General features: G+C 38.7%; 3 protein-coding genes across 5 annotated transcripts; 2 read left to right on the top strand and 1 right to left on the bottom strand.

Annotated features, from left to right (window-relative positions):
• Nucleotides 1-952: 952 nt before the first annotated feature.
• On the top strand, nucleotides 953-6,624 carry LOC102292586 (SH2 domain-containing protein 7). The gene is made up of 8 exons (XM_005928758.3): nucleotides 953-1,966; nucleotides 2,069-2,211; nucleotides 2,646-2,812; nucleotides 3,366-3,455; nucleotides 3,776-3,941; nucleotides 4,026-4,181; nucleotides 4,291-4,980; nucleotides 5,072-6,624. Exons 1-8 carry the CDS (start codon nucleotides 1,912-1,914, stop codon nucleotides 5,117-5,119), a joined length of 1,515 nt encoding a protein of 504 aa, XP_005928820.1. The 5' UTR covers nucleotides 953-1,911; the 3' UTR covers nucleotides 5,120-6,624.
• Nucleotides 6,625-7,260: 636 nt separating this feature from the next.
• On the bottom strand, nucleotides 7,261-17,845 carry cib2 (calcium and integrin binding family member 2). 3 transcript variants are annotated; one of them, XM_042223562.1, is made up of 6 exons: nucleotides 15,756-17,845; nucleotides 15,604-15,638; nucleotides 13,681-13,792; nucleotides 11,258-11,405; nucleotides 10,985-11,180; nucleotides 7,261-9,127 (listed from the first exon to the last, which is right to left on the bottom strand). In XM_042223562.1, the coding sequence occupies exons 1-6, from the start codon at nucleotides 15,777-15,779 to the stop codon at nucleotides 9,106-9,108; spliced, it is 537 nt and encodes a 178-aa protein (XP_042079496.1). In that variant the 5' UTR covers nucleotides 15,780-17,845; the 3' UTR covers nucleotides 7,261-9,105. The 3 variants fall into 3 exon arrangements, with proteins under 3 accessions (XP_042079496.1, XP_014191130.1, XP_005928817.3); XM_014335644.2 differs by having other exon boundaries at nucleotides 16,903-17,845; XM_005928755.3 differs by having other exon boundaries at nucleotides 15,604-17,845.
• A 149-nt stretch (nucleotides 17,846-17,994) lies between these two features.
• Nucleotides 17,995-22,033, top strand: lrrc61 (leucine rich repeat containing 61). Its single transcript, XM_005928750.3, has 9 exons — nucleotides 17,995-18,236; nucleotides 19,198-19,293; nucleotides 19,373-19,519; nucleotides 19,631-19,691; nucleotides 19,856-19,941; nucleotides 20,022-20,087; nucleotides 20,184-20,252; nucleotides 20,397-20,522; nucleotides 20,627-22,033. The coding sequence occupies exons 1-9, from the start codon at nucleotides 18,209-18,211 to the stop codon at nucleotides 20,731-20,733; spliced, it is 786 nt and encodes a 261-aa protein (XP_005928812.1). The 5' UTR covers nucleotides 17,995-18,208; the 3' UTR covers nucleotides 20,734-22,033.
• The last annotated feature ends 81 nt before the right edge of the window (nucleotides 22,034-22,114 follow it).

Genomic DNA, 22,114 nt, shown 5'->3' with positions numbered 1-22,114 from the left:
CAGATGCCATAAAGTGTGTCAGGGTGTTGGGTTAGTGCTAAAGTGCATGTAACCACAGTGAGCCTACTTTAACTTTCTTCTATCTCACTGTCACTTTTCTCAATCTGTTCTAATAATGGATGAAAATAAATACATAAATAGTGGCATTATTTACAATTTAAGTGATAAGTCAAAAAAAGTACAGAAATGTTCCAATAAAATATCACCACCTGAAATGACGTACCTTTCCACTTTTCATAAAACCTACAGCATATATGTGACTAAGTCGAATCCATAGCTCGTTTAACTAGAGTGCGAAAGAGGAGATATTGAAGTGATTACAGGAAATTTGTCTCCTGGATTCAGAGCTGGCAGAAGTTTCACATGTTCAGGATGTTTTGGTGACTAATGGTTGCAGATGTGAATATGATTTAGTTTTGCCCCAGTGCTGTGGGTAAACAGTGGATGATTTGTCTTATGCTGGGAAATACACCTGATGTTTCCCCACTTGAGATGTCAAAGATAAAACTGCAGCTTAAAAAAACAAAATGCAATACTGTAATACTGTAACAACAGTAACCTGCTAGTTTTCTTACAATTAGAATTATTAGTCTCTTTGTGAGGTTAGGATCCTTGTTTTGCTCTGAGGTTTCAAAGGACACTGTAAACAAAGGTGATGTGCTTCCGTTGCAATGACATTTTGCATTTGTTAAACTGACTTGTGACCTTTTATAAGATCCACATCCCCCTCATAGGTGTGTTAGGCTAAAAAAAATATCAGCCTAGACATCCTCCTGTCTGGCACCTTTTTTTATATGTGCTGTAGATAAAATAAATTTCTGCCGATCCTTTTACGCACAGCACACAGCGCGATCGGTCGAATGTATTGTTCATTGGATTCTTTACAAACACGGACCGGTGATAACATTTAACCCCAAACCTTACTACTCCCACAGAGGAGTACATAATGACTCACAAAGAACAACAAGAGCCGCCTTAAGAGAGTGTTGAAATTCTAGGCCATGGTACTGTACAGCAGCTCTTACTCATTTGTGGAACATAACAGTTCAGTTATTGGCTCTGCGATCATTCATCTAAATTAAATTAAATTACACTAAATGACATTGCTGTACACAATACCCAAGTGTTTGATCAGTTGTGTATAAACAGGAAACATGTTTCCAAATTGTAAGTGATGTTAAAATCCCGTTGTGAAATCCCATCTCATCCTGCTCGCTATGACACAGACTCTTTCTCGTTACTGCATCTCCCCCTGTGGGAGTTCCTACTGTTCCCCACAGAGCATAAACTGCTGGAGGTGATTCATGACGCCTGTCCCAACCAATGGGGGGAATGAGTTAGCAGGTATTTACTGTATGTGAACCTGAAAAACAAGCTTGGAAATACCTCATCTTACTGGGGCTTTGTTTATTGCCCCGCCCTCTACCCTCCAAATCTGCTCAAACATACACAGTCTTTCCAAACATTTCCATTCCTACACATTTTTGGTTCAGCTTTAGCAACAATGATCTGAACTTGCTTCAAACCCAGATCAGAAAACACAAAAGATCAACTGCTGACGCAACTTATCTCCCATTACTCTGGTAATCAGACACTCCGTGGGTTAAACATCTCCTCTTGCAAACCAATGCACTCGTGTGCACACAAACCACAGTTTCTGTAAAGCTTACTTTCCGTTTCTCTTCAGGAAGCTCTCACATTGTTCAGCAGCCTTCAGCTGTCTTTTTGATGCAAATGAACTGTTTGAACTGCGCCTTGCCCGTTGCCATGTACCTCTACTTTCCAGACCAGTGGAAAAATATGTGTAATTGTAAATGTCATCTGTCTATATCTCCCATGTAGTGTCATACTCCCTCAAGACACTTTCAGTTGGAGATTAGAGACGGTTCAGAAGTTAAGAGAAGTATTTTAATGTTTGCTGAAATGACACCGGGTTCAAACCGCACAGTGACAATCTCAAGGAAAGGTATGTGCTCTCGCCATTGTTAAATACTTTATAGGAATATTGCATGAACTTTATAATTCAATTATTCATAATTAAATTAATTTTCTGATCTTTTCTTTCCAGGGATTGAAAGGAATTGCTGTTTACTTTACAGACAACAGTATCCCAGAATTGAAAAGGTGTGCCGCGTTTCACAGTCGAGACCAAAGGATCAAAAACAGACAAAATCTCCCTGCATCAGGACCTATTTAAAATTTTGCTTCAAGGTAAGAACTGCTTACAAGTCTTTTTCGAACTAGTCGCTGACTGTCTTAGTGACTAACTTGCTTTTATGTGATGTTTGACTTAGAGATAGATTATAAAACCTCAAAGTATTATTTGAGTAAAACGAGAACATTGTGGATTTTGAATATTTTTTCTCTAAAACATCAGATCATGATCATGTTTCTACAGATCATGTAACAGCAAATAAATGCTGTGTACTAAACTAGAAGCTCGCTTTACACAGACAGGTGTAACCGGACTTTTCCAGCAGCCAATGACTTTCATTTAAAGCTATGAGAACATTGAGCTGCTTTCAGGCTGTGGTTGACGCCTCCTGGAAAATAAGCAAATTAGATTGTTAAAATGCTGCCACACAGCAAACATTGGGGAATAAATGCTGGCTGTCTTCAGCGGATGACGGTGTGTTTTTAATCAGGATCGGACGAGGATGGAGCAAAGGGACACAACAGGGGATCCTAATGCAGACGGGACTGAAGTCAGACTCAGGGAGCTGACATCAAAGTGGTTCATAGAGACTCAGGTGCCACTCATGGTCAGCAACGGACTCCTTCCAGCTTGGTTCCTGGGCTTCATCACAAGACGGTAAGGATTCATAAAAGGAAAAAAATGGAAATAGCAAACTGAGAAATAATCATTTTTTACACCCAGTTTTTTTTTTCTAAAACCAAATCATATCCTCTAAGCTACTAAAGCCACATTTAAAAAATTTTTTTCTTTGCATATAATTTAAAACATATAATATAGTAATGTAAAAAGACACGAGGCTTTTTGTTCATGTATTTATTTTTATTTTTGGTCATATTGTGAAAATGTATCCAAAAAAAAAATAAAAAAATAAAAATAAAAATAAACCTTTCCTCTGATGGAAAGTGTCCACTTTGTAATACACCCACTGGCACCTACTGGCCTTTCCTCCAGCACCCACCCACATTTAGTGCACACTTACGTGATTGGCAGTGGCAAGTTTATGGAAAGGGACTGTAACGAAATAGAATTTCCACGGTGCAGCACACAATCCACCTCGCTATGCCCATAATCTACCAGGCTGTTCCTGTAAATGTTCTCCAAATGTCTTTGAAACACTTTTCAAAGTTAGGATTTGGAGAATTTAAAGCTGTTGTTGGTCTGTCTACAGGGATGCTGAAGGAATTCTTAAAGAAAGGGAGCTCGGCTGTTTCCTGATCCGTCTTAGTGAAAAGGCCATCGGGTACATCCTGTCCTATAGGTGAGTGGTGGTTTAGTCTAAAGAACACTAAAGTAGGAGTTGTTTAGTGTTGTTGTGTTGCTGAAGGTAAACTGCTTTGTTTCCAGAAATTATGACTTATGTATATATAAAGTGTCTTAAAGATAATGTGTGTCAAATCGATCAAATCGATCTATTTTCTAACCCCACTTCTAAGCTTTTGTTTGGTGGCTTATTTTATTGGAGGATATTCATGTTTCAAAAGTCAGAAAGTCGTGTGAATATCTGTTATTTTAGTTTGCTCCAACTATAAAATGTGTCAATGCTTAACAAACTTTTTTTTGTTGTTGTTGTTGTTGCAGAGGCAGGGATCGTTGTCGACACTTTGTGATAAACCAGAATGAAATGGGGCAGTTTGTAGTCTATGGAGACACCGAGGTACACGACACAGTGCCCAGTCTGGTAGATTACTACAAAACAAGCCCCATTGAACCATATGGAGAGTACCTGACAAATTCGTGTTTTGAGGTGAGACAAAACTCTTCTTTTGAGTTCTTTCTTTAAATGCCAAAGGTGAAAGATAGAGGTCCAAGTGATGTTTTGTTCTTTCAGGCCCTGGATGAAGACCTATATGATGTTATCCAGATTAGCCCCAAAGAAAAACCTGTTGCCGCTGTCAGCGCTGTGAAGAACAGGCAACGAAAACAGATAAACTCGAGTTTAGATGAGCAGCCTAAACGGCCACCAAAGGGCAACAGGGCGCACGAGGTGAATACAGTCAATAAATTATAGAGCTGCTGTCCAAACTAATGTGCTGAAAATAGTTCCATTGTTTATTTCACCTCACTGACTTTTAGAAACTTGTTTTGTAAAACAGGAAGGTCCGCCGTTGCCTCGAAGGAGCAGGCACCTCGATAGTGCCACCATCAATGAGCATGAGGGGGTTTTGTACGCCCAGCTCAGGAAGCAGTCGCCAAGGGTTACACCCAGAGACCAACACATGCATCAGGACAGTTTACCCAGACCTAATTCGAGTTCGACTTCCAAGGATCAAATCAATGGCAGATGTAGTCCTCCGTCACATCCAGAATCCGTTTACTCGGAGCTCAGCATCCTAGACAGCAAAAGCAGGTCTCTGCCACTCCTGGACAGCAGTTCTGACGGGGAGCAGTCTTATAGACTGAACGCACCTCCCGACACCCCTCCGAGACTTTCCCCCAGGCCAGTCAGACAAGGTAACGGCAGCAGCTCCCAGTCAGAGAAGACAGATTTGGGCAGCAGACCAAGCAGCAGCCACAGCCTGGACTACTTGAGTGATAATGCAGTTTATCACCTGGCTGGCAGGCCCGGGAGCCCACACACTACGTCCTTTGACACTAGATTGTCAATACCAGAGGAGCGCACAGATTCTGTGTATGCCGAGGTCCCCGGCGAAGCCCCCGCTGACTTCACATATGAGCCGATTCGCGGCCACAAGGAACCAATCAACCCTAAAGCCAGCAGCAACACTTACGAGCCTCTGGAGGACATGAGACGCAAACAGACCAACTCGTCCTGGGGATTTAAGGTTTGTAATGTTTTCAAAGCACTTTAATTAAAAGAAATAATTCTTTTGTGTGTCATACTTGTATTATAATGAATTTATTTACCTCTTACAGAACGACAAATGGAAGTGGCTCTTCCCTGAGAACAAGAAGAAATGGTAAAGAGGCTACTTTACAGCGTACTGAGGAAAACGTTTACTTGTTTTGATGATTTCACACTACTACTACATAATACACTCTGGAAAACCACTGTTATGTATTAACGATTTAATGAGAACTTATGTATGGTTTTTTTAACGTATTTATTTAAAAATATAACGATACGTGTGTAGTTTCCTTTCCACGAACAGGTTTTTACATGTGGTAAAAACTGTGTTACGTGTATGTCATATTAAAAGCAATCTACTGTATAAGAGGCTCTAAGATCATTATTATGCCATTACTGTTATTAGAATATTACTAAATAATTACTTTCGGGGTGATCATTAGGGTGGGGAAAATGTACAGCAGTGCCCTACGCAGGTTTCAGGGGCCCCAATGAAAGTATGACTGTAAAGGGGGAAAAACCTGCTGTTCAGTCCACAGCATGTGATTCACCTTGAACTGCAGCTTATGTTGAGGAGAACTGTTTTCATCTACTTCTCATCAGTGCAGACAAACCTGGGCGTATATGCTACACTTTCCTGTCAACATGTATCCTGTAGATGCATATATGTATGCAGATATGTCTACGGGCTGTAGGTAATGGAGAAGAGGATAACTGTGAAGAAATGAGGATGTGCGGTTTAGAGCTGCTGTGGAGCGATGACAGCATTTCCACGTGTGGAGCTCGAGATGCAAATAATAAATAAAAATAAATCAGGATACAACAACTTACAACTATTATTACTGCTATGAAAATGCTTCCACCTTTAGCTTGCCTTGGCCATGTAATGCACTCTGGTTATGGTTTTCCATCGCTCACTCAAAGAGCATTCCCTGAGAACACTAAATCATGTTGTCACAGAAAATTACCATATGTGGAAATTCATCTCATGGCACCGTGTTTACAGTTGATCTTTAAAAATGTTACATGCTGCTTCCGTCAGTTTTGCACATTCACAGGAAACTTTATTTGCATACAGTTTTCAAACGTCTGTTTGTGACACCAACGGGGAAGTGGGTTAAAGGTTTATTAACTTCTATCATTTGCTTTTACTTTTTTAATTATACTTTTACTGGGGCCAGTAAAAGTACAATAAAGGGAATACTTAGTGTATATCTTTCATGGTTATCCTCTGAAGCAGTAAAAAGAAAAAAAAAGGGGGAGAAAAGTAGAGCTACTGTGTCATTTCATGTAGGACAGTGTGACAGATGTTAGGAAATAAGCAGTTCCTGGTTTAAGTCAGGCAGTGCAGACTAGGATATGCTAAAGCTCTTGATAATCAAACATTCAGCTTGGCAGATCATTAACTTTGTGGCATTTCTGTCGCCTTCTGTTTCACAATTGAGATCTACATGATAAAGCGTCACTGGAAAACATGGGGTAATGATTTTAAAAACTTATCAAAGACAAGAGTCATAACTGCCTGACTGTATTTCTGCACATCTGAAAGCACACTGACATAACAAAATGTGTAAGGTTGACAGCGATTAAGCAGTACATTCTTACAATTATATAAATAACTACTTTATGTAGCATTAAGAAACACTTAAGCGTAACTGATGTGTTTGATAGGCATTGCATATTACACCGTTACTAACAGCACAGTGTATTATTGTGTTTAAAGCTCGTGAAATTGTTGAAGCTTGAAGGTTTATTGTTGATCGTATAATAAATGTAAATTGCATTTAAGTTCTACCTATTAGTGTGAGAGCTTTCACCCACATGTCATTAGTGTCTTTATCTCGATAACGTTTTCTCAGTTGCCATAAAGAATATTCGAAACAATCGCAAACACACAGCTTACTCACTTAACGCTGTCACTGATTATTTGTTATGGTTTATGTACACTTTTGAATGTATATTTGGCTCAAGTGAAGTGTTTAAAATTGTTCACAAGTTATTTCATTTTTAAAGAAAAGCGAGAAATCTTCACCGCTATGCTGTCGAAGCAAAGCGAGAGAGTTTAAATCAGATCAAATTGAGCTCTCAAGCAGCGAAACCAGCGTGGGTTTCACACCCTGTTGGGCCGCTCTCACCCTCAGAAACAGTTGCTTAAAGTAATGGCTGTTTTACAGCATCATAATCACACTGCAGCAGAAAGTGGCTCTGCCGAGATCATAACTAACAGATGTTCCCTTCATTAATGAAGCTCTGCAATCAGCACTCTACTGCCCTGAATATTTGATGCTGTCCTCATAAATGAATCTTCAGATAAGACACTGAAGAATTAACTAGCTGCTCTGGTGATTGCTTATTAAACTGAACACAACAGCTGAACAGATTTTAACTGTCAGTTAAAATAAGGCCCTCAGTTTCCCTCTCTTCATTTTTCAGAGTACAGTTGAGGAGAATTCATTCCATTTACTGCTGCACTTGTGTTTTATCCAGATGAGGTGTTGCACATAAACATGGAGTTTGCTCAGATGCACCATGCATACCTTTTCTGCCTGTTGTCTGGGCCTGTGGTGGCATAGGAGCTCACAACACTTTACAGTTTGTGTTACCAATACCAAAATGCTTTCCACAAAACACACAACATCAAACGGTATCTCTGTGTGTGACTTTTCTGTATTTGAGCACCTCAGCACTTGGCCAAGGCCGTCTTTCAACTTGTCAAGACCATTTTGCAATCATTGCACTTGCCAAAAAGAAAGAAAAATCAGATTTAAGCCTCAGCCGACCCAATCTCCTTAGTGACTGTGAAGGTCTGCATGTATGGCTATACCTATCAACCAATTCTGCAGTATGACTCATGAGAACTACCGAGCTAAACATGAAATCTAAAACATAGTACACCATGTTTAACTGATGCAAATCTGTATCCTCCAGCCAAGAAACCACCACATGTTAATCATCAACCAACATAGCCAAAACCATTTCCTCCAGCTTTCTGCTGAAGTTAGCCGAATGTGCAGGATGTTCAGAGGCTGGTGAACGCGAGGCAGCTCTGTCTTAATAATCACATCCTCCCTAAAAATGTATTATAGCTCACATGAGAGGCTAAGCTGAAGCACATGCTTCCTAATTTTTAATGTGCATACATCTTCATATTTTGTTATGAGTAAATTACAAGTGCATTAAGTCAGAGCACACTGGAAAACAACATTTATTCAAAGGAAGACAAATACAAGACATTACATGAAGTCCTATAAAATACATATCCAAAACATGGCAGTAACTGACATCTTGTGTAAATGGCAGATGATGAAAGCTACCACAAAGAGTTTGGATGACAAAGCCCTTCATCTAACTGGAGAACAGTACAACATGACTGTCATTATATTCAAGCAAAGTACGAGCACAATAATAACATAAATACTTAATTTATTGCATAGCTATAGAATATCCCCTAATCCTGCTGCTGTGCTTCAAGTTTTATCTGTAGCTCTATGAATACTGGATGTCTCTGGAGGTGCCACTGCAGAAAGACTTCACAGGGAATCATGTGCAATGTAGTTTCAATGATAATGGTTTTGAAAGTGTTCCTGAGACCAAGCAATGATATTCACTGCTGATATGTCTGGTTTTAATACAGTGTGTCGTTCAGTATCGGTTTTTAGTTTTGTTCTTGCATAGAGAGACATCTTTTTGAGAAGACAACATCTTCTCTGAACTTTTGATTAGATTATGTAGTACAATTAATAGCTAATGCATTTCTCTGAGTTGCTCTTTTTCATTATACCCGGTCACATTACTATTTAACTATGATACTTGGTAGCTGTGATTATTTTTTTGTCTTAGTCAGCTTTTCATTTTTCTAGCCCTTCTTCTTGTTTTTAGCATCAAATTCAAACATTTGATATGCTGCCTTTTCATGGTTTCAAAATAATTACAGGGTTTAGAAAATTTGCTGTCATCAGAATCCATCTTCTCAAGTTCTGACTGCAGTAAAGGTCAGAGAGGGGCGATGGATAGTGACAGACAACCACGGTGCTGTGATCAGGACATGGCTCAGGTAAAGTCTTGAGGTCCAGCCAACTTAGAAGCTGTCCATCCAACCCTCTCAGATTCTTATATGAAAGGTACTGAAAAAATAATAAAGTTGATTATTAGAAAAGTAACAATTACTGTGCATGAAACATTTTTATCCTTTACTCAACCTGAGAAATAAGATTCTTCATTTTTAAAATGTCATTTGCGAGAGTGTCCTGGCCAAGACAGACAAGATAACAGTTTAATCAACAGTGGTGACACAGACATTAATAGACACATAATTAAACACAATGTAAAATACACAAAATAAGTTTAAGCATATACAAAAGATTCAATTCAATTCAGGTTTAGTTATTTTAGCAGCAAATCACAACAACAAATAAGATAAAGACCTTAAAGTATTCTGGAGAAAGCCCCGACATCCAAACAATCTCCTGTGACCGTGCACTTGGTGACAGTGGAAAGGAAAAACTCCCTTTTAACGGGAAGAAACCTCCAGCAGAATAAGGCTCAGTAAGGGGCAGCAATCTGCTGTGATCAGCTGGGGAGGGGTGATTATTCAAAACTGTTTAGGAGTGGGAAGGATTTCAAATTCAATTCTGTATTTAACAAAGAGCCAGTGAAGAGAAGCCAACATGGAATAAATGTGATCTCTCTGGCTCTTGTTCCTGTTTCTACATTTGCTGCAGAATTTTGGATAAACTGAAGGCTTTTTACAGACGTTTTAGAGCAGCATGATTAAATTACAGCAGTAATGAATACATGAACTGGTTGTTCATCATTTCTCTGTAAAGGGATAGTTCTAATTTTGGAGATACTGCACAAATAAAAGAAAGCAGTCATATCCTTTTCCTGGTCCTGTTTTTGACCCAGCGTTTTGAGTTTATTTTGGATTCATGATTCTTTCTTTTGCATGATGAAGATTGTTTTAAGTTCAAGTTTTGTACAGTTTAGTCTTGAGTTTAGTTCCTTTATTGCCTCTAAGGTTTATTTGTATTTTTGGTTTCTTGTCTGTTCCGTAAGTCTTTGTCTCATCCCTCTTGTCTTGTGTTTATTTATCCGTTTCCCCGGTTATGTCTCTGTTTATTCTCTCTGTCATGTTTGTTTTCGCTCTGTTCCCCTCTGCCTCCGTCGCTCTCTCTCTCTCTCTCTCTCTCATCTCTAGCTCCCTGGCTCGCTCTGTCTTTCAGCTCTTTCATGTATGTCTGCTGTGTGAGCTATTTTTTTCCCACGTCAAGTTGTGTACCTTAGCCTGCGCCTTAATGAGTTTCCTGTCTTATTTTGATGGCCCTTGTCTCATGTGCTTGTGTTTAGTTTTGCTTCCTGTTTCTGTGTCTTATTTGTTTCAGCTATGTTTCCTTGCTGTCTCCGCTCTCTAATCACCTGTGTATTCATTGTGTCAGTTCCCTGTTGTCCCTTGCCGGAACGCAAGTTCATTTCCCTCCTTGCTCCATGCTCCATGCACAGTTTAGGTTGTTGTTAGTCTGAGTCTCATTTTGCCTTTTGTTTTGCGTTTTTGTTTGATTTTCACCCAGCCTAAATTAACGGCTCGCTTTTTGTTAAGCCCAGTCCTGTCTATAAACATCTGCAGTTCAGTCCTCTGTTCAAAGCGCAGTCTGCGCCAGCAGATCATGACAATCCTGGTCAAACAATGGCTCCAATATTCATCACAGTGTTACTTGAGGCCAAAGTAATGCCATCCAGAATAAGTACCTGATTACGCACAATGTTTGTGAGATTTCTAGGACCAATTATAATCACCTCAATTTTGATTGAAATCCAGGCCTTTTCTTTTTACAACGTGTCTGCATGACATGGTTTAAGTAATGACATACCACCCAGTTGTTTTATTTTAACCTAACAAACATGTCTTTGGACTGTGGGAGGAGTCAGAGTCCAATTCTGTTTTTCATTTATCAATGTTGTTGCAATAACATGAATTTATTTACCTTAAAAAATCCGGGGCCCTGGATATCATATTTTCAAAGTCAGCAAAAGAAAGTTTGTGGTCTCCGTCCAAATCTGCCTCCTCAATGGTTTTCTCACACACCAGCTCAACTTCTTCAGGAGTCAGCTCCTCCTTTGTCAGCTTATTCAGAGTCTTTTCCAGGTCCTCTTTGCACAGGTAATTATCCACATTGAAATCTATCAGCAACAGAAGTTAGAATTAGAACATTTTAATTAATGAAGTTCTATAACGTACTGATGCTTTGAAATGTTACCGTATATTTTAAAGGCATATATGGCCTTGAGTTCTCTAGGAGCCATTTCACTCAGGACTGAAAACATGTCCACAAACTCATTGAAGCTAAGATTTCCCATCCCGTCCTCTGAGAATGACTCCACGATCCTGTTGCGGAATGGATTTTCCTGGATTGAAAACATGATTGTGTGTAACTGCAGAATTTTGTTTACATCTAAACATAAAAATCACTCATCAAAAAAGCCCCACACATTTACAATGGCAAACATAAGATATTTTAATAAGAAAACGATTTTCTAAAGCTTTAGAGCACCCCAATTTTTCTAGTTATTTATTGCAATTCAGGTCGTTCAAGTCCAATGAATAGCTTGAAATGGTACAAAGGCAAGTGGTGAACAGCCAGAGGTATAAAAAAAAAGGTAAGGTAACCCATAACTGAAAAATAATGCATGTTCCAGAATTATACAAAAAGTCCTTTTTAAGGGAACACAAAATGGGTTAACAAAAATGACGAGAAAAAAGGCAATTAACAATAAAAGAGGGTTGATGACACTTAAAAATGTAGGTCTTTCTACAGAGAAATTGCAAAGAAAGTCAAGGTGTCAGTAAGTAGAGTTTTCTCCATCATCAAAAGGCACTCAGAAACTGGAGCAAAATCTGACAGGAAGAGGTCTGGCAGACCCAAACCCACAACTAAATCAGAGGACAACAGCTTCCGTGATAGGTGGCTCACACGACAACATTTTTAAGTGGTCGTAGTAAGCAAGCCTCAGTTTCAACTGTGAAGAGAAGACATCGAGCTGCAGGTTTGACAGGACGAGTTGCAACATGAAAGCCATTGCTAAGATGTCAGTATAAGACAAAGAGGCTTGCCTGGGCCAATGAAACACAGCCATTATGGAGTGATGAATCAAAATTTGATGTCGATTGCCTAATGTGAAGAGGAACATTATTCCAAAGCTTTGGAGCCACAATAAAGAACGCTCGGTCTCCTCTCAGTTTCAGCCGTGATTTGGGGACTGAGAGCAACAGCTCCTCAGCTGACTGGAGCAAACGAGTGGGGACATAGGGCTTCAGCAAATCAGACAAATATGCAGGTGCCAGATCATTAAAGGATTTAAAAACCAATAAAAGGACTTTAAAGTGAATCCTAAATTCAATTGGAAGCCAGTGCAGGGAGGCCAGAACCGGAGTAATGTGCTCTGAGTAATCAACTGTCAAATATGGAGGAGGAAGTGCGATGGTCTGGGGCTGTTTTGCTGGATCCAGGGTCAGTGACTTGTACAGAGTGAGACGCACCCTGAACCAATACGACTACCACAGCATTCTGCAGCGCCATGGAATACCTTCTGGTATGCGCCTAGTTGGTCAAGGTTTCAACCTACAGCAAGATAATGACCGAAAACACAAGTCTGGGCTATGCCAGAACTACATAAGGAAAAAGAACAAGGTAAGCTTAAAAACATGGAGTGGCCAGCACAGTCTAAAGACTTAAATCCCATTGAGCTGGTTTGTGATGAACCGGACAGAACAGTGAAAGCAAAGCAACCCACAAGTGCCACACATTTATGGGAACATCTGCAACAGATATGGGGAAGAACTTTCTGAAGAATATTTGACTTCTATTGTAGAAAGAATGGCACGAGTGTGTTCAGCTGTTATATCTGCCAAAGGTGGCAAAGGTTTAGAATACATTCTGGTCTATAAACTGATTGATTGATGATTTCCTTTTTAACTTCAATTGCTTATTTTTAAAATGCTTTCATTTCAGAGTGCAATGAAACATTACACTGCATAAATTTCAATAAAAAACTGGAAAAATTGTGGTGTTCTAAAACTTTTGACTGGTAGTGCATATTCACGATATTCAAGACAATGCTATTAAATCAGAGTTTGTAGTTCAGTGAGTCCAAATAAGAAAGTGTTATTGCCCAGGGTAAAGTTTGAGGTCAATAAATAATCAGCTAAATAGAAATATATAAAATAGGATGACAAATTTATGGTCATGAAGTTGCAGAGGTCCAATTGTGTCTTTAGTCTTCTCCATCTTTTTTCTGCTATCCTTATAACCCAGCCTTATTGTGACAGTTTTACAGACAAGGCCCAATCATGCCGAGAGGAAGGGTGCATCGTGAGTCTCTGTGGTAATACTCTGCGGGGAATAGGGGCTTCATATTAAAGGGTATGGCATTCATGCTTGTTTCAGAGAAAAGCTGAGGTAAATGTGGCTGAGATGTCACAGTGTGCAAAATGGCATTTGAAATTTATTTTTGATTTACTTTTAGAATCAGTCAGAGCAATTCACGGCACATAAACTTTCAAAAGCTCACACAATGTAGTGGAGTACAGCCAGACGGGTGGTGTTAACAATCAGTTCTACATACACAAGCATACTGCTCACATTGACAAAACAGAGCTTTAAAACAGCGGTGGGGGGTTTACCTTTAATTCTGGCATGTTGACTATTAAGGCTAATGGGATTTTACAATCAGGTTCATTGGTGTAGTCCATTGGTACAAGATGTGGAGCCAGCTCATGGTATCTGCCATGCAGCCTAGGAAAAGAAAATAGACCTTTGACTTTTAAGTCAATACTTTCAGGGCATATCTGAGTATTCATCAACAGGGACGCTAGTCTTTGAGAACAAACTTACTACAATTAAACTAGATAAACCTGTCAAAGTGACTGAGTTTCACTGGTAGACTGCTAGGAACAAGTGAGGTTTACTGAAACAAGTAAACCTGTTTAAATTTAACTGTTTTTTCATATATGTCACATACTTCCTCTAATAAAAATGAACAATATATCTTCTTTTCCAAATTGCATTTTGTTTTCTGAATACTTTTGTGCAATGTCAATAAAGTTAAATCCAAAGAAAGAAACAAGTGTTTTTTAGCACCCTATTATGACCTCTTTTTAGTATCCAGCACTACTAGCCTTGGTCAAATTGATGTCAATGAGGAGAACCAAGTACACAAAGAATTCTCAAATGCCTTATTTTGTTTATTTTGTTGTAAAAATAAATGCAAATTAGTAAAGAATGTCTTGCTAAAAAAAAAGAAAAGAAAAAAATCTAATCTAACATCTAGAACAAACCACAGCCAAAAGAGAGTGAAATGCAAAGGTACAGTAAGTGCTCACTTCTGTTAACGAAAAAAGCGAGTCATTTGTGCCTGTCATCAAGTGGATAAGCAACAACAGGAGAGAAATTAAGCCGTCCAGTGAGTCGTGACAACTAGTGTTATCATATTTATTTGATTTAGTTTTTTTAATGTATAAGCAGAAATGTGACACCCTTTTTGAATGGCTCTGAAAACGATACGGCAGTCAAAAGGTCAACGTGAATTTCAAAAGGTTTACCTAACATACTACAGCTACAGCTAACGGACAGAACCTTCTAGATCGTCACTAACAAACACCTGCATGTAACAGCACTGTTTACAAATCAGAAATCCACATACTTTTCCATTCATTGACTAAATGGTATATTTGCCTGTATTTCATACTTTAAAGAGACCAACATTCGACCTTTGTTGGATAGTGAATGAAGGAGGGAATGGAGCCATTACACTATAAATAGCAGCACTGTGCTACACTATGCAGATTTATATGCATTTTGTATATGAAATAAATCATAATCCACATTATGTTTACTGAGTGAAACATCTGTATATCCATTGTATGTCTGTTCTAGCTGCTCAGATGTCAAGCTGCATGTATTTCAGCAAATCTCTGAATCTTGTTCTAGGTCTGTTACCATGATTCAAACCAAAATATTACAACGAAATGAAGTGAAAACTTACAATATAGTGAAAGCTTTTAATGTTAACAAATATACATTTATAATTGGGGTCATACGTCACTGCACATAAGTTACCATTAACACTCAGTTGGAAACAATTTTATGACATAAAACAACACAACGGCACACACAAATATATGCATGCCATTTGGTAAGTTACTGGTGTCTCTTGGCCAAAACTCAGCGTTTGATTTACTGTAAATCAGCAAATCAGAAGCAAACAGCCCAACCAACTCCAGGAATACCAAGGTAATGTTGGTCATGTATGCTAGCTGTAGTGTAGTGATCTATTTTATACAAAGCGATGTAATGAAAGAATGGATGAAAGAACTTAACATACAGTATTAATTGCCAAATCCTGACCCAGTTAAAGCACGCATAGTCCAAAGAGCAAAGAAATACCCCAGGAAAATAAAAGAAAAGCTTATAACAACATATTTGCATCTTCTTTTGGTCAGTGTAAGTGGTGAATTTATGTGGTTTAAATGAAAGACAGTGCAACATATATCTGCGAGCGATTTTTCAGAATAAAAAGGAGAAAAAAAACCTCATCAAAGTCTTACCGCAGAATTTCTTTCCGAGTAAAAAACGTGCAATCCTGCAATGAGAGAAAAACAGCATGTGAAAAACAAATACTTTGAATTGAAGGTTTTATAGCACTGCACATGATGACAAATCCTTTAAGGTGCAATCGAAATTTGCATAAAATGCTCACAATGACACATCTGTGAAGAATCATTACTGTAAAACACTGAGCGGGGTGTCTGGTTTCTCCTAAACGATGATGCGTTTAAGTACATGAGAACATAATCTGCTGTTGTCTGACATGCATGTGCTGGCACACGCATTATCCAACGGCTCTACCGGGGGCACCTCAGTTTACATTTGTCTTTTGTATGAATTCTGTCTGAGCTACTCCCCTGGGTGTTAGAGTGCAGTCAGATGAGCTCAAGGGACTGCACCTTTTGCTTTCACCGATACACCTACTAAAGTCAACCTTACCTGCTATGCTCCATAACACGAGATAACAATGTGCTGACACTTAGAAATGCCATTACAGTCATGCTTAAGTTATAGCTGTTGGGTTCTAGATTCCCCGTTGAATGAAGCACGCTGATGCAGTATCCAATGATCTATTTGAGCCGAAGAAAGATATAAATTCAAGTGATACTCTAGAGATAACAACTGTTAGACAAACAGAAACGGTACTCTAGGAGTAGTTGAAGTAACCAGAGAAGCTCTTGAGAAACTGTGTCCTGAGAGTAGAGTTTCACGGCACATCATCGCTGGCTTTGGCATCAATTATTAAGCCCACAGCGAATCACATGATAAACCTGTGCATATGAGGATGTCTTTCTCCCTGGGAAAACCTGGATTTTTGTTACAGGGAACAAAAGGTCAGATCTTTTTAGATGATCAGTTTACATGATATCCTCCAGTTTGGAATGAAATCAAGACCTTTTGCTATCTGCTTATCAATATTTAAATAAAAATGTGGCCATAGCTGACGACACTATAGTAGGAAATTGTTTTTTGTCTGTCATAAATGAAATTGATGGGGGGACTAGGACCAACAAAAACCCTAGAGATGGTAATAATCAATATTTATAAAGTGACTTTCCCTCTTTTCAATATCTGAGAAAATAAAAAGATAAATAAAATGATGATTTGTGTTAGTCTAACAACAGGAGTGCAATAATCACACACAAAAAAAAACATGTTTAATTTTTACTTCACTTAGCCTTCAAAGTTTTCCAGTGATGTGTTTATTGGCTGCACATAATTAAGACATTAAAACATTATTCACTTGAATGAATTGCTTGACATCCAGATTCCAAACACAGGTATGGACACAAGCTTACCTGATAAGCATCAAGCTGCTCGTCGGTAAATATCGTTTGTTTATTACCCATCTTGATCAAGTAATTTGTTGCTTGTACACATTCACAGCACTGAATGTCCAAAGCCCTTTCTCAATGAAAGGCATTTAGAAGGTCCGCAGAGACAAAGTCTCCGCACAAGATGAATTTATATCGTTGCAAACTCCTATCAAAGGGTATTGGTGTCCTTCCAGACGATGTCCTCCACGACTGCAAAAGTAGATGAAGTGCGTCAAGAATATATCTTAGTAATAAAGATTTTCGTTTAAGTCGGAGCCAGTGGATGTTGTCTGCTGACCCCAAGGAGTGCAAAGTGATCTGTTTCCCCTCCTTAAGTACCCAGATGGTGTCCACCGGAGTCCAGACAAACCAATGGGACCGGAGCTAAGAAATGAATAAATAAAAAGGCCTACTTGTGAACTAGAAACTGCTAGCAACAGGAATGATGTAACCTCACCTTGGGGCCACTTAATTACACACCAATTAAACATCTTTTTTCTTCTATACGATCTTACACAATATTGCGAACAGACTATTACTGATATCACTGATAAGATGCAATCTGTGCTTTAAACCAGTCCGCTATTGCTAAATTGTAAAATTTGGGCACTTTTTTTGCTCGTTTTTTTTTTAAAAAAAACATATACATTGTTAACCTGCAGTATGCACAGTAAATACAATGATAAAAGTTATCTTACAGGTGACTATGCCAATGATATTTAATATTACAATATGTCCACCTCAGATTTAATACAGTACAAGCCCAATATTATATTTATATGTATAGTAATTACGAAAAGAAAAACTTGGTTTTTTTTGGCTCCGCTGCTAATTACCATTTGGTACAATAACTATTCTGCTATATACGATATAGTAGTAGCATACCACAAATGCAGAAACCCCAGCATAGTTATTATCGACGGCACAGTAGCAAGACGACAACTTTTAATTGACCCGAGAACCTGTTGCACAGAAGCGGCATCTAATATATGTGCATTTCTTATTTATATATTTAATTAAGCAGGTGTGCAGCTTCTTTCAGCAGCCTGCACCGCAGATGATCGCCTCCCCCATCCCTCTGCCGGCTGCGGAGACTGAGGTCCGTCTCATCCACCTGCGTGCTATTTGCAGCACGGCAGTACAGTGAGCGTGTCCTGACTGCACACCAGGACAGATGATAATTTCACATTCACCCCACAGAGCCACTACCTCTCCTAACCACCACACTGGTTAAAAGTGTCGCTCTTTACCGGGTTAGGCAGCTTTGAAGCTAGCAAAGTTGCCCAGGATGGACTCCAAGCGAGAGAAGGACCAAGGTAAGTTGTGATGGGTAGCTTGTTGCTACGTTGCTTTGCTAGCCACTAGCTGCTTATGCTAGGTAGCTGTGCTTCCAGCTACAACATAACCCCTTTTTGTTTGTTACACAACATTTTGCTTATATAATCTCATGACAAAATAAATAAATAAAACAGACGGGGAACGTTTTTAATTATATTCAAGAACCCACCCACTTTCATCCGGCTGAATCATCCTCATGATTTAATTCACGCAGCCGCTGTCTCACGAATATAGCTAACATGGGCTAACAAAGTCCCTTTAATGCCTCTGCTAACAAGTTGTAACGTTATTGCTGGCAGACTGTGCGGTAATCTAAACATCGTGACCTTTCTTTCTGCAGGTGCAGTGCAAAACATTAGTCCCTGCTTACACCCAATCCATTCTCTGTCATATTTAAGGATATAAATCCATGTCTGTCAGTGCTCATTTAGTTTTTAAATAAGTAAATAAAAATTGTGCTGCATATCTGAAAATATAATAAGAGGATCACCAAGAAAATAACAGAGCCCTACATCAGCATCATTATCATCATCATCTCTGGTCAACCGTGATTTCCTTTTACCTCTCTTAATAAGAGCTGGCTGACACTGCCTCAGGGAATCAAGCCAAATATAACTCCCTGCGTTTCTTTTATTTATGCATACAACTGGCGAGATAATACCACCCAGCAGCACATCTGTTTGTGACCCTATCCTCAAGAGGACATCCCAGCGTGCAGCCAGATATGAAATTCAGAAACTGCTTGTCTGAATTTTTTTTTGTCCCCTATTAGAGATGATTGCCTGGATTATTTGCTTATACTGTAAGCAGAACAGACACTGTGCTTCTAGCGTTTTCTTTTGCTGTGCTGACTCACGAACAATGACAGAGTGGGTGCATGCAAATAGAAAAATAAATATGCTTTGCTCTGCTGAAGTCTTGTGACTCGTATTCTTTCAGATGCAGACCATGAAAAGATAACTGCCGTGCTGCTCAAGTCACGTACCGGGGAATTTGATCTGGAGTCGATATTGTTTCTCAAATTAAGAAATCTCGGTAAGATGGAAATAATATATTAGCATTTCATTCTGCAAAATTTGCATTTCATTTATGATTTAAATTGTATGTCTTGTAGGTATACATGATCTTGGATGCACTGGGGAATGTATAAACCTGGAGAGACTGGACCTCTCTGGAAATAATATCACAAATTTGGCTCCTTTAGCATCTCTACGTCTTCTTTCAGTCCTCAATTTGTCTAACAACAGGGTCTCCAATTTAGGTACAATTTTAGAAGAAAAAGATTATTTATTTCTTGCATTATTAAGATGATTACTGTCATGAAAAGGCTTTAAAATTTCTCATAAATTGGTCACTGCTTTTGTATTTCCAGAGCCCCTGCGCACTTGTGACGTTTTACAGAACTTAAATGTGGCTGGTAATATTATATCCAGGTAAGACTAAATAACCACTGAATGTCTTTTTTTTCCTGCAGGTGATTAAAAATGTGAATATGTCACAAGCGGCTGTGTTACTGACATAAAAGCAGAAAAGCTTTATGCATAAGTTACTATGTTGTTAGGCATTTTAAGAGCATGTCTGTTTTGCTTTTCAACAGTATTGAGAACCTACACTGCCTTGTTTCTTTGAGAAAGCTAGAAAATATACGTCTGAAAGACAACACATATAATTACACTAATCCAGGTAATTTTGGTGACTTTGAACATATTCCAGTGGGTGGAAATTCTCGATTAATGAACTCATGTTAAGTTTCTTTATGGCAGTGTGCAGAAACTCTTCATATAGAGCGGTAGTTCTCGAGATGTTCCCCAATATCAAAGTCCTGGATGGTAATTTTTTTTTTCCCCATTCTTTGGACATTTAACTGTTCAGCATTAACTTGTAAGAATTTCGTCTTTTAATGAATTAATCTGCTTAAATTGCAGGTGAAAGAGTTGTTGGGCGTGGAAGCGATCTGTATCAGTTATGCAAGGACATTGATGATACCATAAAAGGTATATTTTAATGAACTTGTTGTCACACTTTGTTTACTGGATTAATTTGGTGATTGTGGCACCGCTGACAGTTGCGATGCATTTGTGTTTGCCTCTTGTATAATATACCGAGACTGATATTTACTTTTTTTGAATGATGATCAGCTGGTCTGTACAAGAATGGACAGCTTGTTGAACATTCTGATTGCAAGCCATGGGTGGAAGATAGTTACTGGGAGATAAAGAGATCTAATAATGCCATTATTGAAGAAGCCTATAAGCAATTTAATGGTAAGAGAATATCTGCAGACCTGTTCCTAGATATCTAGCTGGTTGCTAACAGTGTTAGATGCATAGTGCATTCCTTGACTTTTTATGTATTTTTCTTTGTACAGATGTTCTTCATGAATGCAGACTCCTCAACAACAGAGCCACTCATGTGATTTCACAAACTGAAAGATCCATGAGCCTGAAGAAGCAACCAAAACAATATGCCATCTGAGCCGGCCTATTTCGAACACATTTGTGGGCAACATTTATCAACTTCTCTGCTTGTGTGATATACCATGGCTAATGTACTGTAGATTTTTGCAGATTAACCACTCTGTATCGAAATGCTTGACATTTACCATTGCCTGACACACGTGCGCTGTCTTGCAGTGTGTGGCATTTGCTGACCTTGTACTCATCCTATGCATTGGGTATTGGACAAAACATGTAGGTGGTGTGAAAACCTTTACCCGTACCGACAGCCCTCAGTTTGGTTCAAAGATGTCTTTTACTTGCACAGTGTGCATTTTGTACCATATTGTAGCCTCCATTTATGCTGAGAGCTGCTTTATGCTGCTTAAGATTTTCTATTGGTTTTCAGTAATTTATAGCTTTTTTCCATTTTGCATTGCTGGAGAATTCGGGAAGTTATTGTGTCCCATGCTGTGTGCTTTCTTTGCAAGTTCAATTTCTGCAAAAAGAAAAAGGTGATTTAATGATTGCTTCAGCTGTTTCTACTTGTTTTATACCATAAAGTTTATTATATGTGCAATCAAAATGTGGAAAATACAGTGCGTATGAAGCTTTAATGGTGTACCCCCGCTTTTATTTTTACTAATATATCTGTATATATTATACAAAGCATGTGTGTGATATGTATACAACTCATACATATATTCATACAGACCCATGTTTGCTCACTCTGAACCAATGAACATGATTTTAAAACATAAAGCAGAAGGTTATAGCCTGCAGAAGTTGTTCCTCGGCGTGTTAGAAGCGGTCCACTGGCGCCACCTGCAGGCGGTAATAGTGTTGCAACGCTAAGCACCTGCAGACATTCACTATTATTATGCTATTTACAATATAGCCCATATGAGAAGCTTGCATTTAGTTTTAGTTTAATTTAGTCTTTTTTCATTATCTTTATCCTGAAGTTAGAAAAGTAAGAGCCAAGAGAGATCCTGTCTTTGAGTTTTACATTCCATTTGACATAAGGACGTGATCAGCATACACAGGAGAAATACTTTCAATACTTTTAGTAGTTCAGTCGATGCAATCATAAGACAGTTAAAAATAACAGTAAGTTCAGATTCAGCTTTATCATTGGCCGCTTTACAGCACAGTTATTCGGACTTTTTGATAGTCAGCAAACACTTTATGGCTATCAGCACATTATGAAGTTAAAGGAAATGAAATGGCACATATGACAAAGGCCAGAAAACGTCTTTCATGTCAGTAGGACAGAGATAAAGGGCTTAATACGGCGGAAATGGAGGAAGGGGGATAAAAAAAGGCAATGGGAGTAAGAAAGCAAAGGAAGCTGTTTTTACAAAATCTGAATGAAGGCAGGAGAAATGAGAAGCTCAAGTGGGAACAGGCGAGTCATATCA

This window comes from Haplochromis burtoni, unplaced genomic scaffold (genome assembly GCF_018398535.1).
Source record: "Haplochromis burtoni strain Fernald_Lab_line unplaced genomic scaffold, NCSU_Asbu1 Contig_114, whole genome shotgun sequence".
Taxonomy (NCBI): Eukaryota; Metazoa; Chordata; class Actinopteri; order Cichliformes; family Cichlidae; genus Haplochromis; species Haplochromis burtoni.
This window is presented reverse-complemented; position numbering and strand designations above follow the sequence as displayed.

Excerpts from the sequence above, each read along its gene's own strand:
- LOC102292586 (XM_005928758.3), top strand. The coding sequence starts at position 1,912 with ATGTTTGCTGAAATGACACCGGGTTCAAACCGCACAGTGACAATCTCA. Across the intron at positions 3,942-4,025 it reads TGACAAATTCGTGTTTTGAG|GCCCTGGATGAAGACCTATA; the intron begins GTGAGACAAAAC and ends TTGTTCTTTCAG. Across the intron at positions 4,182-4,290 it reads AGGGCAACAGGGCGCACGAG|GAAGGTCCGCCGTTGCCTCG; the intron begins GTGAATACAGTC and ends TTTGTAAAACAG.
- cib2 (XM_005928755.3), bottom strand. The coding sequence starts at position 15,779 with ATGATTCTTCACAGATGTGTCATTGTGAGCATTTTATGCAAATTTCGA. Across the intron at positions 13,793-15,603 it reads ACTCGGAAAGAAATTCTGCG|GCTGCATGGCAGATACCATG; the intron begins GTAAGACTTTGA and ends TTCTTTTCCTAG. Across the intron at positions 11,406-13,680 it reads TCAACATGCCAGAATTAAAG|GAAAATCCATTCCGCAACAG; the intron begins GTAAACCCCCCA and ends TTTTCAATCCAG.
- lrrc61 (XM_005928750.3), top strand. The coding sequence starts at position 18,209 with ATGGACTCCAAGCGAGAGAAGGACCAAG. Across the intron at positions 19,520-19,630 it reads CAACAGGGTCTCCAATTTAG|AGCCCCTGCGCACTTGTGAC; the intron begins GTACAATTTTAG and ends TTGTATTTCCAG. Across the intron at positions 19,692-19,855 it reads GCTGGTAATATTATATCCAG|TATTGAGAACCTACACTGCC; the intron begins GTAAGACTAAAT and ends GCTTTTCAACAG.